The sequence below is a fragment of the Nuphar pumila genome, chromosome 15 (assembly GCF_984573655.1).
Source record: "Nuphar pumila chromosome 15, dmNupPumi1.hap1.1, whole genome shotgun sequence".
In the NCBI taxonomy this organism is placed as follows: domain Eukaryota; kingdom Viridiplantae; phylum Streptophyta; class Magnoliopsida; order Nymphaeales; family Nymphaeaceae; genus Nuphar; species Nuphar pumila.
In genome coordinates this window covers 73,915,531-73,929,015 of record NC_143263.1, presented here as the reverse complement: position 1 = coordinate 73,929,015, position 13,485 = coordinate 73,915,531, and the positions used below count along the sequence as shown (strand labels likewise).

Genomic DNA, 13,485 nt, shown 5'->3' with positions numbered 1-13,485 from the left:
GAAATGATATGAGGTTCATGAGTCGATTCCTAAGTGGAGTGACACGCCTTCCCGCTATGAAGGGATGTAACAGATTTGACTTGCTCATGATGTGAATCGGTGGGTTGCAAGTCAAATGACATGGAATCCTCTCCCTTGGATGTGACAACAGACTGACTATGAAGGTTTCCCTGACTTTGTCTACTCAATGTCTGAGCTAACTGTCCCATTTGAGTCTCTAGCTTGGCTATTGACTGTGTATGGGAACAACGAGTGGCCTTGATATCAGAAAAGGCTTCTAACATCTTCTCTTGAAATGATGAACTTGGAATGGGCTCCTGAGGAGAAGGTAGACAATACTGGGGATGAACCTGTGGAAATATAGGATGCGAGTAACCTTGTGAAGGGTTACTGGGTCTATACTGTGTCTGGGAGGGCTGATGGGATGGGGGAATAGGCTGGTTTCGCCAACCTGGGTTATATGATGATGTAAATGAATCAGGCATGGGTTTAGCGAAACCTTGAGCAACATCCACCTGCTCCTGAACGAATTCAGGATATAATGGCGCTGCCGAACAATCCGCAACACAATGTGCAGGGCTAGCACATAGCTCGCACACTCTTTCTACTGGATTTCTCGAGGAATTGGCTAGGAATTGATCTAACTTCCTAGTCAACTGGTCAACCTTGGTACGCAATTCTAATTCGGACCCTACTTCAGAAATCCCTATTTTCCTAGGACCACTAGACAAAGATGTAGTCCTATCGAGCCGTGAAGACAAGGTATGATGCATCGTGTTTTCACTCAAGGTCTCGAATAGAGACCACGCCTCGTCCTCACTCTTGAGCATAAAAGTGCCCCCACAAGACGAATCAACCATTTGACGATGCTTCTCAGTAAGCCCGTCATAAAAATACTGCACCAACTGCCAACGAGGCACTTGGTGATGGGGACACTTGCGGAGAAGATCTTTCAATCTCTCCCAAGACTCGTGAAATTGTTCTCCCTCAATTTGAGAAAAACTGGCTATAGCTTTATGAAACTGGTTCATCTTACCAATTGGGAAATATTTTTTTAAAAATTCTTTTTGCATTCCTTCCCAAGTAGTAATACGAACCGTCTCAAGAGATTTTAGCCAGTGCTTGGCTTTATCTTTGAGAGAGAACGGAAACAAAGTTAACCTCATAGCGTCGTCTCCAAAATTATTGATTCGCACAGTCGAGCAAATCTCAAGAAATTCGTCGAGATGACGATATGGGTCTTCATTGCTAAGGCCATAAAACGAAGGTAACATTTGAATCACACTGGCCTTAATCTCAAAATGGCTCGCTCCTACATCAGGTCTCGTGATGTAGGAGGTGGGAGTATACGTATTTGGCATGAAGTACTCCCTCAAAGGACGGATCAATTGATGATCATTAGCCATTGCATACACCTTGGAGTAGACCGGTGTAGCACACATCCTAACTTTGGGTTTTCTACCTAACTAATGCACTAAGCGGCCAAACCACGCAAACCACAAAGCGAGTGAACTAAAAACAACAAAAACTAAACAAACACCACGCATTTACACATAACAGAGATTATGCAAAGAAATATGAAATGTATGTGTACGGTACCAATCGTACACAGTCACCTCTAAGGGGATCCTAGTAGGTGGGCTGTGCAGAAAAGTAAGCTCGTCTCTAAGATATGCACATACGTGGTTCTAAACCTAAATGCAACACCAACACTAGGCAATAAAGTGAATACTAATATTACGCCGTTCCCCGGCAACGGCGCCAAAAAATTGATGTCTTCTTTTAAATCGTTGTAATTTTGAAAAGATTTTTATATGTAAAACATGTGAAAACCAGACATCAAATAATAAAAATCGGTTCTCACTAGTGGATGAGACCGGGTCGAACTCAGGGAACAGGAATATTTCGTATTCAAGTACACAAATCTAAACTAATCTTTATTGCCGAATTATTTGAAATGTAAAATGTTCAAGAAAAGTAAAAACAACTAACTATTAGAACAAATGAATACCCTTCGCAGAGGGCGTAAAATGCAATATTTACAAACCCAATTAAATTCCTAATTCTAAAAATAAAAGCAAAAAGAAGCTTTATTCTTCGGGCTTTGTGTCACGTAATCACTTCCGCTCCACTTCTGTGCTATCCTGCATAATTCAAATGAACATGAGCAGTACCAGAGATAGAAGGAAAACTATACTAAACTGACTAAATGCAAAAAATACAAAAGAAATTAGGCAAGAATTCTAAATGACAATTTCATATGAAAATGAATTCTAATTAAATCTAATTAACTAGTTACTAATTAACTAAAATTAACTGTAATGTAAAACAGAGAACTCAGCATGTAAAACTAGGAAAAACAAATATTGAACAAACAAAAATTTAAAGAATGAACAACAAGAATTCATATAGTGAAGAAACACAAAAATCAAGGAATGAAAAAAAATAAAGAAAGATGCAAATGCTAATCAGGGAATTAAAAAAAATTTAACAAAAACAGGAAAATCAACTTTAAACACAAATTGAATGTATTAAAAGAAAACAAGAAATAATGACATGTAAAAACAAGAAATGAATTATAGACCAAAATATGAAAGAATTAAAAAAAAATTGGTAATTGAGATGCAAGAACAAACAATAATTTAGAGAAAATAAAAACCAGACTCAACATGTAAGAAAATTATATGAATAGTAAACAGGAAAATTAATAAACTCACATTTAATGAAAAACGGATTCAGCATAAAAAAAACCCAGAAACAAGACTGTAAAACAAAACAGGAAATGATTAACTGAACTATGTAGAAGCATAAAAAAAAATTACATGGATTAAGCAAACAGGAATTTCAGAATGAACAAAGAAAACAGAAAATCAAAAGAATGAGGAAACTGGAATTTAATGCAATGAGTAAAAACAGAATGCAAAACAATGAATGAATGAAAATTATGAAAATAACATGCTAAAGAAAACAGGAAAATAGATGCATAACAGGAAAATCAATCGATGAACATAAATTGCAAAAACAACAAAACAGTAAAATAACAGAAGAACGAGTAAAATCAAATGATGAACATAAATTGCAAAAACAGTAAAACAGGAAAATAGATGCATAACAGGAAAATCAATGCATAAACGAAACAGGAAACCAATGAAGAACAGAAAATCAAATGCATAATTTTTTTCCGTTGTTTCTTTTCTTTTACACAGAATCAATTAAAAAAATGAGGATGATAAATCTGCAGAAAAAGAAGAAGAAGAAGAAGAAGTAGATGAAGAATTAGAAAGAAGAAGATGTTGAAGATCGGAGGAAGAAGAAGAAGAAGAAGAAGAAGAAGAAGATGAAGATCTAAAGAAGAAGAAGAAGATGAAATCTAACTTACCGTGAAATGGAGCTGGAAGAAATTAGGGAAGAGATTGTGGCGACCTCCACCGTGTTGTCACCGGACAGAAGAATCCACCACCGCCGGCTGCTGAAATTTCATTAGAGGAAAAGGGAGAAGGGGAAGGTAGGGAAGGGAAGTAGCCACCGGCGATGGTGGAGGAAGGAGAGAAGAGAGGGAATAGAGGGAAAGAGGGGAAAGAGGGAGGCTTCAGCCGTGTGGGGGAGGCGCCCTTTTTTTTCTTATTTTTGGGTTTTTAAAACATTCAAACCGGTTCACCGGTTTGTAACAACTTTTATTTTGAAATGCAAACCGGTTAAACCGGTTTGTGTTATATTTTTTTCAGTTTTTTAACAAATGCAAACCGGTTTGAACCGGTTTGGTTTATTAATTTTTTTCAGTTTTTTCAATTTTCAAAAATTACAAACCATGTAATGGTTTGTTTTTATATTTTTTTATTTTCAAAAATCTACAATAAACTATTTAAAAGTTTTTATTTGCTAAAAACTCAAAACCTCATTTGATTATTATTATTTTTTTTCTAAAAAATATAACTATTCTAATATTTTTTTTTCTTTTCTATAAAGAAAACCAAAATGATTTAACTAACTTGCAAAATGAAACTATGTTTCTCTATGTTCTTTATTTTTTTTAATTTTTTATTAACAACTAAAACTACTACGTAAATACAAACATTAAAATATATACTAAAATGCAAAATAAAGCTACTTTTTCAAGTATTTTCTAATTTTCAATCATTTTAGCTCATTTACTCGAAAACTAACATTAAATTGGGTTTTTGAAACATTATTTTATAAAATCATGCATATTTTAATGTTAATTAACCCTGAATCATATGCATGATCAAGATCCTAGTGATATATTAAAATGACCTCATGCTCCAAGAGTGTGGTTCTCAATTTATCAAAAGGTGGGTGAGGTGTAGTGCTAGTATAAACAATAATGAACATGTTATATTCTTGGTCAAGCCCTCTGATGGTTTTCATGCATATATCTTCATCTGATAATGGTGATCTGATGGCATCAAGTTGATGCACTAGAACGTTAATCTTGTCCAAATATTTAGCTACTAGCAAATCCCCTCTTTTAATCTCTACAAATTCTGCTTTCAGCTGATATATCCAAGGAGTAGAAATCTCTTCGTAGAGCTTCATAAGAGAGAGTGAATATGACTAAGGCTACAGTCGGTTGATCATTCTTTCGCCACATGATAAAATCTAGATTTCTGACAATGGTCTTCGAGGATTTCTCTGTACTTCCATCATTCACTTAAATTGTTTGAGAAACCAGTTCCGGAGCCACAAGGATCATCCCATCAAGGTGACCCATTAGATCATGACTGGAAAAGAAAGGGATAATTTGCTTCTTCCAGGTGATAAAATTGGAAGAGTTAAGTTTTTCTGTAACTAAATGGCTAAGAAAAGAGGCATTGATAGCAATCATTTGATGAGATGACAATTTTTTTTAAGAAAAGACCGATGTGCACGTGCACGATAAATAAAAGAAGATTCAGAGATTAGTGAAAGAATAGCAAAGTAAGCACACAAAATCAGTCTAACAATAAAGAGATTTTTTTTTTACCTTAAATAATCTATGTATTTTTTGGCAGGCTTTTGCTTTGGTCAGATCAAAGTTCAACAACAAGAATACGCATCAAAAGTGATATGACGAGTTTGGAAATAGAAAAAAAATTACGTCAACTAATATTGACATGTTTTTTTTAATCAAGATCACGCCAAACTGATTGGACATGATTAGGGTTTTTTTATTCAAAACCAAACATAAGGAAACAATTTTGATAAAGGAGTCTGATCATTTTTTTTTTAAATCGACCTAGGCAACGTCTTGCAAAGAGGAAGGAGGATAAGATTTTGTAAAGAGAAAGGAGATCAAATACAGCTAGGATCTTATCAGATCTATTGTTGATTATCAGATTTGAACCTGACACAAAAGAAATCACTTCAAATCTTACTAGGCTCATATTTGATTTGAAGAGAAAGAAAAAGGGATTTAGGGTTAAAGAAAGAGAAGGATTTAAAGGTGAAGTGAAGAAAGAATAGCCAAGATCAATGAGGTTTACCTCTTTTCAGGTTTTGATACCATGTGAAAATCCTCAATAAATAGACAAGAAAAGAAGTAAACAAAGAAAGAAAAGAGAGAAGACATGTGGATTAGAAAGGAATACGTCACACTAGATCTGACGACTTTGACATATTACATTATGGATCTGGATCCAGATCCATATACAAACAATGAGTATTCTTAACAGGATTGACTTCTATAAATAATAAAATCCTCTATTAATTGGTTAGAAATGAGGGAATTGGTAATCTAGATTTTAGAGCCCTCCGAGACTATGGGGCTTATATTTATATTTATATATATAGGAGTCTGATTCTAAACACATAGCAGCCTTATATACTCTACGGTTTCTCAGCCATTGTGCTACTGGAAGCTGGCAAAATCAATACCATCTCAAAGGGTGTGATGTCCTATACCCATATGGGGTATTATCACAACTCTTAACTGGCCATAGATGTTTAGACTCATGAATGTCCTTCACTATAATAATTGGGACAATTTTGGACCCAGCTTGACTTGGAAGAAGTCACTCCTTGACTTGCATTATTCTCACATCAAGGTGGCAGCTTCCATGCAGACCGGTATGACCCTAACGGTTACAGCCAATCTGATGCTAATGTGGCCAGAAAATGCTAAAGTGCATCACCATCCTGGTATACTCAAGTGTAATAAATATTTTTCCACACACATATATAAAGTGAATCTAATCCTCGCGAAGATTCAGAGCATCATCCTCTTCATTGTCTCTATTTGCCCCTTTATCCATGCCTTCATCAGCTCCTCTACGTTGATCATCTCCAGTATCTTACAAGAGAATCGAAATGTTAGTATTGATAAACAAAATATAATAAAATAAATTATATGCAATGCACCTAATCTAAGAAAATCAAAGTAACATGGCTGAATGACACATAGACTAGCAATAAAGTGAAGGACATTAACAGAATTCAGATATGTATTCTAAGGCTGACAAAAAAAATCATAGTGATTCAATCATGCAGATATGTGTTCTAAGGTTGTCAAAAAAATGGCATAGTGATTCAAGCATGCATATATGGTTTATAAGGTTGTCAAATAAATGTGTTATGTATCACAATCATGCATATATGTGTTATAAGGCATCAAAAAACTTTCATAGTGATGAAATCATGCTTATATGTGTTCTAAGGTTGTCAAAAAACTTTCATAGTGATTCAATCATGCATATATGTGTTATAAGGCAGTCAAACTGTAAAACCCGCAAAATTTTGACAATGATCAAAATAAATAAATATTAAAATTCCTGGAAATGGATACGATAAATGGATGTAAAGTCGATCCAAATGGGGTCAAACAGATCCAATATTTGGATCCAAAATTTAATAGATGGATTCAGATCTCAGATGGAGTCAAAACCCACTTAAAATCCAATTTCAAATTTTCAATTTCAACTGTATTTGCAAAGCACATCTCTAAAGTATCATCTCTTGCAAATATCGCCCTCGTTATAACCATATCTTATTATGTGCTTTTCAGTAATTTACATGAAGTAACGAGGGTTTTTTTCCTCGTTTGAGTCCCGAATTCGGGGATTTACTATTCATATGTACTATGACATTGATTTATAATTTTTGGGACTTAATTCTTCATAAACAGTGCTCACACCACTTTGTACGTCACACTTACGCAATTTTGAACATAACTCATCGTTGAAGTGGTTTTAGTCGCAAAGTGTTGCCAGGTAAGAGTTGGCACACTAGTATGGGTGGTTGCCTCAGCAAGAAGAGAACATGCGTCGAATCCTCATGTACGCCAGAAGTTTTGAAGAAAAAAAAATAACACGTCAAAGGAGGATAAAAGAATTATTGTTGCAAGAGTATGCAACGAAACAAGTGGTGGTGCATCAGTGGGCTCGTTACCCCTCAGGGAGGAGATCTCAGTTCGAATCCTCTGAGCGCCAAGACAACCTTTTTGCCAAAAAAGAAACATGGATTTTAAGGGAGCATTAAAACAAGAAGTTTCGTATTTCTTTTTTTAGATAGAGGGCTGAGTGGATGAACAAGGTTGGAAATCCAACCGTTTGGAAATTTGAAGGCCCATCCCAAGACTTTTCAAAAAAGGGCAGTTATATTCCATAATGGGCTGGGAGTTACAAAGAAATAATAAGGAAACTGGTGGGAATTCAATGAGGAGAGGAGTTACAAAAAAAAAAAAAAACAGAAACTCAAGAGGGTTTACAAAAAATGAGTTTCATTGGAACTCGTCCCTCTCTCTCTCAAACTTGTTTTGTTTCCCTCTCTCACGCCTCTCCTTTCAGCCCAATCGTGTGACCCCTCCTCTCTCTAGAGTTTTTCCTTTTCTTTCACAAACCACCAACCAGCCAGGCGACTCCTCACCTTCATTGCTTGCCGCCATTGACTCCGACGAGGAGCTCGCATGTGGGTACCCGACGTCCGTAAGGAAGAAGGGTGCCATACCCTTGGATTCACATCTTCACAAAGTAGGTGTTACCGTCCCTTCTTATATATGTGTTTTGCCATTTGATATCGTATGTGAATAATTTTTTTTTATAAATCGTTAAGATAAGTCCCTCTTATTCCTGAACATATACATGGTAGGGATACAATTTTTTTTATCTACCTGCGTGCAGCGCCATATGACCTAGTATGTATGAATAGCATCAGTTTTGTCTCGCTGAGATTTGATTTTTTTTGGGGGGTTTACATACCATCATCTCAACCATTTTCATATTATTGATAATCTATTTAGGATATGCATACAAATTGTGCAATCAGATTTGGATTAGTAATTTTAATGTTCTTGCAGAAAAAAAAAATCAGAGGGATATGTGTTACACCTATAGATTTGAATACGTGATTTACAATACTACAAAAATGTATTTAAAAAGAACATAAAACTTTTAAGCATCGGGTTGCGTTGCTGCATAGTCCGGCTGGTATACCCACAAAAAAAATTTCTTGGTGTTCCACATCGGATTTCGAGTTTCGATTGCCCTCCTATTACGGCACGACATAGGTCGGACCCAATCAGCCTGTACACCTTCGGCTGTGTGAACACATTCACAATTATCTTTACCAGGGATTGTGTTACCCTGTTAGCCCTTAATAGACGTTGAGTATATAACAACCTTCATCCAATTATTTCATAAGTTTAGAGATCCAATTTACAAAAAAAAAAGAATAATGTAACGTCAGTTCTTGTGGTAGCGTTGAATTGGCCTGTAGATATTTCTTACCACATGATGGATGGTGTGTTACATCAAGTAAATCTGATTCAATGTAGTTATATAGAGGTACTTGAAAAGAAAAAAAAAAACGTCCAGATTGGTGACGTTATGGGCAAGGTATTTACAAGAGGCATTGAAACTTAGTTCAATGCATAATCTAATTGAGTATATGCAGTTTCAATTTCCCTATGTCCAGACCCATAGTGTTTCAACGTTAGTTAAAAAGGGTCATTTAGTTAACCAACATCAACCTATTAAAGTCAGGGCAGAATTAGAAGTTTTATTTCCCAACCAAATAACACTTTCGTCCATAAATAAAATGACACTCAGAACTTACCCTAGTGGTCGGTTTGACTGGGCTGAGCTCAACAGACCTGACTCACTACTGAAGTCGTGATAACAAAAGCTAAGTACTATGACAGCAGTGACCAGCCCCTGTAGGTACTTCTGGTGGCTGCTTGGGATAGATTTGGTGGATGTACTACTTCACAAACGGTGGTGATTGCAGCCGACAAATGACTCCACCATACGGGATACAACAGACTCCCTCACCCCCTCACGCCCTGTTGTGAGATGGTGGCTGGACCATTATGGCAGCAGTTATGGTGGGTCATACCTAGTAGCGGACGCCCATTTTGTACCAACACCGAATTGGGAATGAATCCAGTTATTTGGAGCTAAGTCGTTGGATGGTGGCGGTCGCCGCTACCTCCTCATTTCAGGGTCCGGGGCAGCCTTGATTGCGACCACGCGGTTGATGAAAAGGAATGTCGGCAAGGTGCATCTCATTATAACAAGAATGACAAGTGAGCGTCGTTTGGCGATTGTTGCCTAACCATAGATATATATCTTGGTTATGTATCACCACTCACCTATGAAAAAATATTCATGGCAATAGCTACATTTTTATATATGCAGCCACTACGGTGGGTTGTGGGATGCATGGTCATCCCTATGAACCAATAAATAAAGCAATAATAAATAAAGGAATATTTGATGAGAACTGGGTATACCGAGAAGAGTGTATGTTACCGGTTTTTTTTCATCGGGTCTCTGGGTACACCATGACGGTGTATGTTATTGGATTCTCGGGTTTTGGGTACACTGGATCACAATGTATGTTACCAGACCCATGATCCACTTTAGAGAGAGTGGGTGGTACACACTCCGTGGGACATTCTTGTGTTGTGAGAGTGAGGTGTCTCACCGAGTCCCCAGTCCTCGGAGTTAGGGGACCAGGACCAACAGTGAGTCCTAGGTGGTGGGTCCAAGTCTTCTGCAGAAGAGTTATGGGTGCATCCAATGCTAGTTCTTGCCAATTGGGGATCTCTCTCGGTCGAGCACCGTGCCCCTTTTGGGTATCCGTACGGCTAGTTATACGGGTTATATGTAATGAACTCCCATATAATCTCGGTCCGCTACAATGTCGAATGTCTGTGCATACCTACAGGGTAAGAATGAAATAAAGATTCAAAACAATAAATATGGTAATAACTAATGAGACAAATGTGGGTTCAAGTGAAACAAAACTTAGAAAGTTGAAATCATAGGATTTCTTACTCAGAAATCATATTAGACATGATAGCCTTAGAAAGAAAAGTATTTTTACATAAGTATTAAATCTCTGTTAAATCATAATTCATACATACTTGTTCGCATGACACTGCACATATGTATTTTGGACTGTATCACTTACTCAGACAGTGGTAGTCTGATTCCTTTGTGGTTTACTGTTTTCAGGTGAAGCAATAAATGAACAGTCAGAGAGAGGGCGGCGACATCGTCAGGCGGTCATGACGCTACTACTTTTCTGTTTAATGTTTCTGGACATCTGAACTTGATGTAGTAAAGTTTGTTATGATGGAATAAGATTGAAGCTCTTGGTAACTCCTTATTTATCTAGTTGAATGCCTTAAAAAAAAATTGTTAGATTTTTCATTAAAAATAAATGGGGTGTTACAGAAACAATTTCATAGTGATGAAATCATGCTTATATGTGTTCTAAGGTTGTCAAAAAGCTTTAGTAGTGATTCAATCATGCATATATGTGTTCTAAGGTTCTAAAACACCTTTCATAGTGATTCAATCATAGATATATGTGTTATAAGCCCGTCAAAAAACTTTTATAATGATGAAATCATGCTTATATGTGTTCTAAGGTTGTCAAAAAACTTTCATAGTGATTCAATCATGCATATATGTGTTATAAGGTAGTCAAAAGAATTGATAGTGATGAAATCATGTTTATATGTGTTATAAGATTGTCAAAAAACTTTTATAATGATTCAATCATGCCCAAACCAACCATGTGAAGTGGATATTTCTGGTACGTTTTTGAAAATCCAACACTGTATATGTGTTTCTCGTGATTGATTTACAAGGAATACGCACATGTATCATGTTTTCATGGTTTATAAAAATTATACTACGAAAACATGTCGACATGTCAGAATGAACGATCCAAGAACCAATCCCTACGTACCACGAAAATCTAGACTGCATAGTTGGTTCGCATATTCACATCACCAATGCTTATTTTAATTACAAAGACACCCGACTTTTAACCATGTGATATATAGATCAACGTCTCATATCAAGCTACTAAGTTAACCGAAACCCAGTTTCTTAGTTGAAAATGTACAAAGTAGACTCAAAATCTTGAACAAAAACTGAAGGAAAAAAAAATGAAAGCGTTATTAAACTCTTTACTTACTTGCATGTTTTTAAGAACCCTCAATGTCACATGGTCTTCCCACAACCGGCTCTGCGTCCCAGGTTTTGTAATGGTCCCATCCATCACGATTTGTCTTCCCATCTCTCGAATTTGGTCATGCATTTGAAATTCACCTGTATGTTCATTTATACTAATCAGGGACTTGCGTTCTAAGACATTGATATCATCTTCCGGATAGAGCTCATCAGAATCCTCCCACATAAGAATTGCATTTTCTTTGCCTTTCCCAACAAAAAAACATGCTATGTCCAAAAATATGACTTTTTCACTCTCTTCAAGCCCATCGTAGCTTATTTTTAACCTTTTATGAACTTCTTCATCTTGAACTTTTCTCATCTTTTTTAACATCTTTCTCCGTTCTTCAGGTTTTCCTATATGAAAGAAATGTAACCCAAATACTGCAAGGCACAAGGGTAGCCCACCAGCAATAGATGCAACTTCCTCTGCAAACTCAGTATACTCTCTTGTCGGCCTACTTTTCCCAAATGCATGCCAACAAAAGAGTTGGAGGGATTGTTTGTCGTTCAGCTCTTTAAGATTATAGATACCATCTAGATTGTCTCCAGCTAGATATAATGTACTCTTATTTATTGAAGTGAAGATTATTCTACTTCCAGTAAGAAACCAAGCCCGGCTACCTGCTAATGCACCAATTTGGCTTTCATGATCAACGTCATCAATAACCAAAAGCACTTTCTTACAACGAAGTTGCTTTTTGATTCTCTCAACACCTTCACCAATGCTACTGATACTTGTTTCTTTTTCGTTGAGGAGATGACGAAGCAGCTGTTCTTGCAAGCAGATGAGTCCATTCGCTTGATTTGCTTCCTCCTTAACATTTTCAATGAAGGTACAGACATCAAAGCTGGAAAACAAAATATTGTAGACAGCTTTGGCAAGGGTTGTCTTTCCAATGCCTCCCTTTCCCCATATCCCAATCATTCGGACTTCATCAGCTTCAATTTCCTTTTTGACCTCTTCAATTTTCAAAAGTTGCATCAAATCAGCTATTGGAGAACCAAGACCAACAGGATACTTGGCTACATGGAGAGGGGCCTTGTCTACTTCATCTAATATCCTTTTCACAATAAGCTCAATCAGCTTCACCTCGTGCCTGCAAATAAAGCCCACAAGACAATTAAACAAAGTAGCAACTTCTGCTAACCCCAGCAATTAAAAAAAAGATAATAGGAATAAATGCTTTCAACTTTAAAACAATGCATTCATTTATAAATGAGCCTGTTTGAGCTTAGCTCAGTAGGTTTAGACTCCAATTCTATGATTCTCAATTTCAAAAATGATTTTCTTTTGTTAATTAACAAACTCATACTCGGCTCGCTTAACTTATACTTTTCATGAACTCCAACTCAGCTCAGCTAACTTGGATCTGATTATTTGGAGATAGAGAGTGTGATTTACATGTTTTTAGTGGGAACTGACTTTTGAATCCCCAAAATCCAATGTGTATAGGTTTTCTCCAGTAGATGAAAAAATCAACCATTGTAAATGCACCAGTTTTCACAAAAATATATTTTTTCAGATCCAAGGGATGCTCCCCACCAAAGGGGTAGCTGGGGGGGGGGGGGGGGGGGCAGGACTGGGCTGTAGCCCAGTCCTGCCACCCGAAACAGTTAAATTTTTTTTTTAAAAGCCCAGTCCTAGCCCAGCCCTGATTCCATATGAAATAGATTTTTATCCATTTTTGTAGCCCAGCCCAGTCCTAGCCCAGCCCTGACTGCAGCAAATAGTTTGATTTGTCCATATGAAATAGATTTTTATTAATAATTGTAGCCATTTTTTATTTTATCTCAAAAAACAACTTTCGGGGGCGCTGCCCCCGAACCCCGACTATCGCACAAATAAATTTTCTTTTGCTACACCCCTGTTTGCCACCGCCTCACATGAATCCTAGCTACGCCCCTGCTCCCCACTAATTCTAGCATGATGAACACATCTACAAGGTTGGATTGAGACAAAACAACTCACATTGTAATATTCCAACTAGATTGTGCCTACAATCAATTATATTATATAACAAAAGTG

The 13,485-nt window shown here is 36.7% G+C and overlaps 1 protein-coding gene across 1 annotated transcript in view; it reads right to left on the bottom strand.

Annotated features, from left to right (window-relative positions):
- The window catches only part of LOC149815610 (disease resistance protein Roq1-like), a 34,154-nt gene that overhangs the window by 18,810 nt on the left and 1,859 nt on the right, over nt 1–13,485 (bottom strand). Inside the window, exon 2 of the mRNA XM_089990582.1 lies at nt 11,422–12,556. Coding sequence (XP_089846708.1) covers nt 11,422–12,556 — 1,135 coding nt within the window. The remainder of the gene's footprint in view (nt 1–11,421; nt 12,557–13,485) is intronic.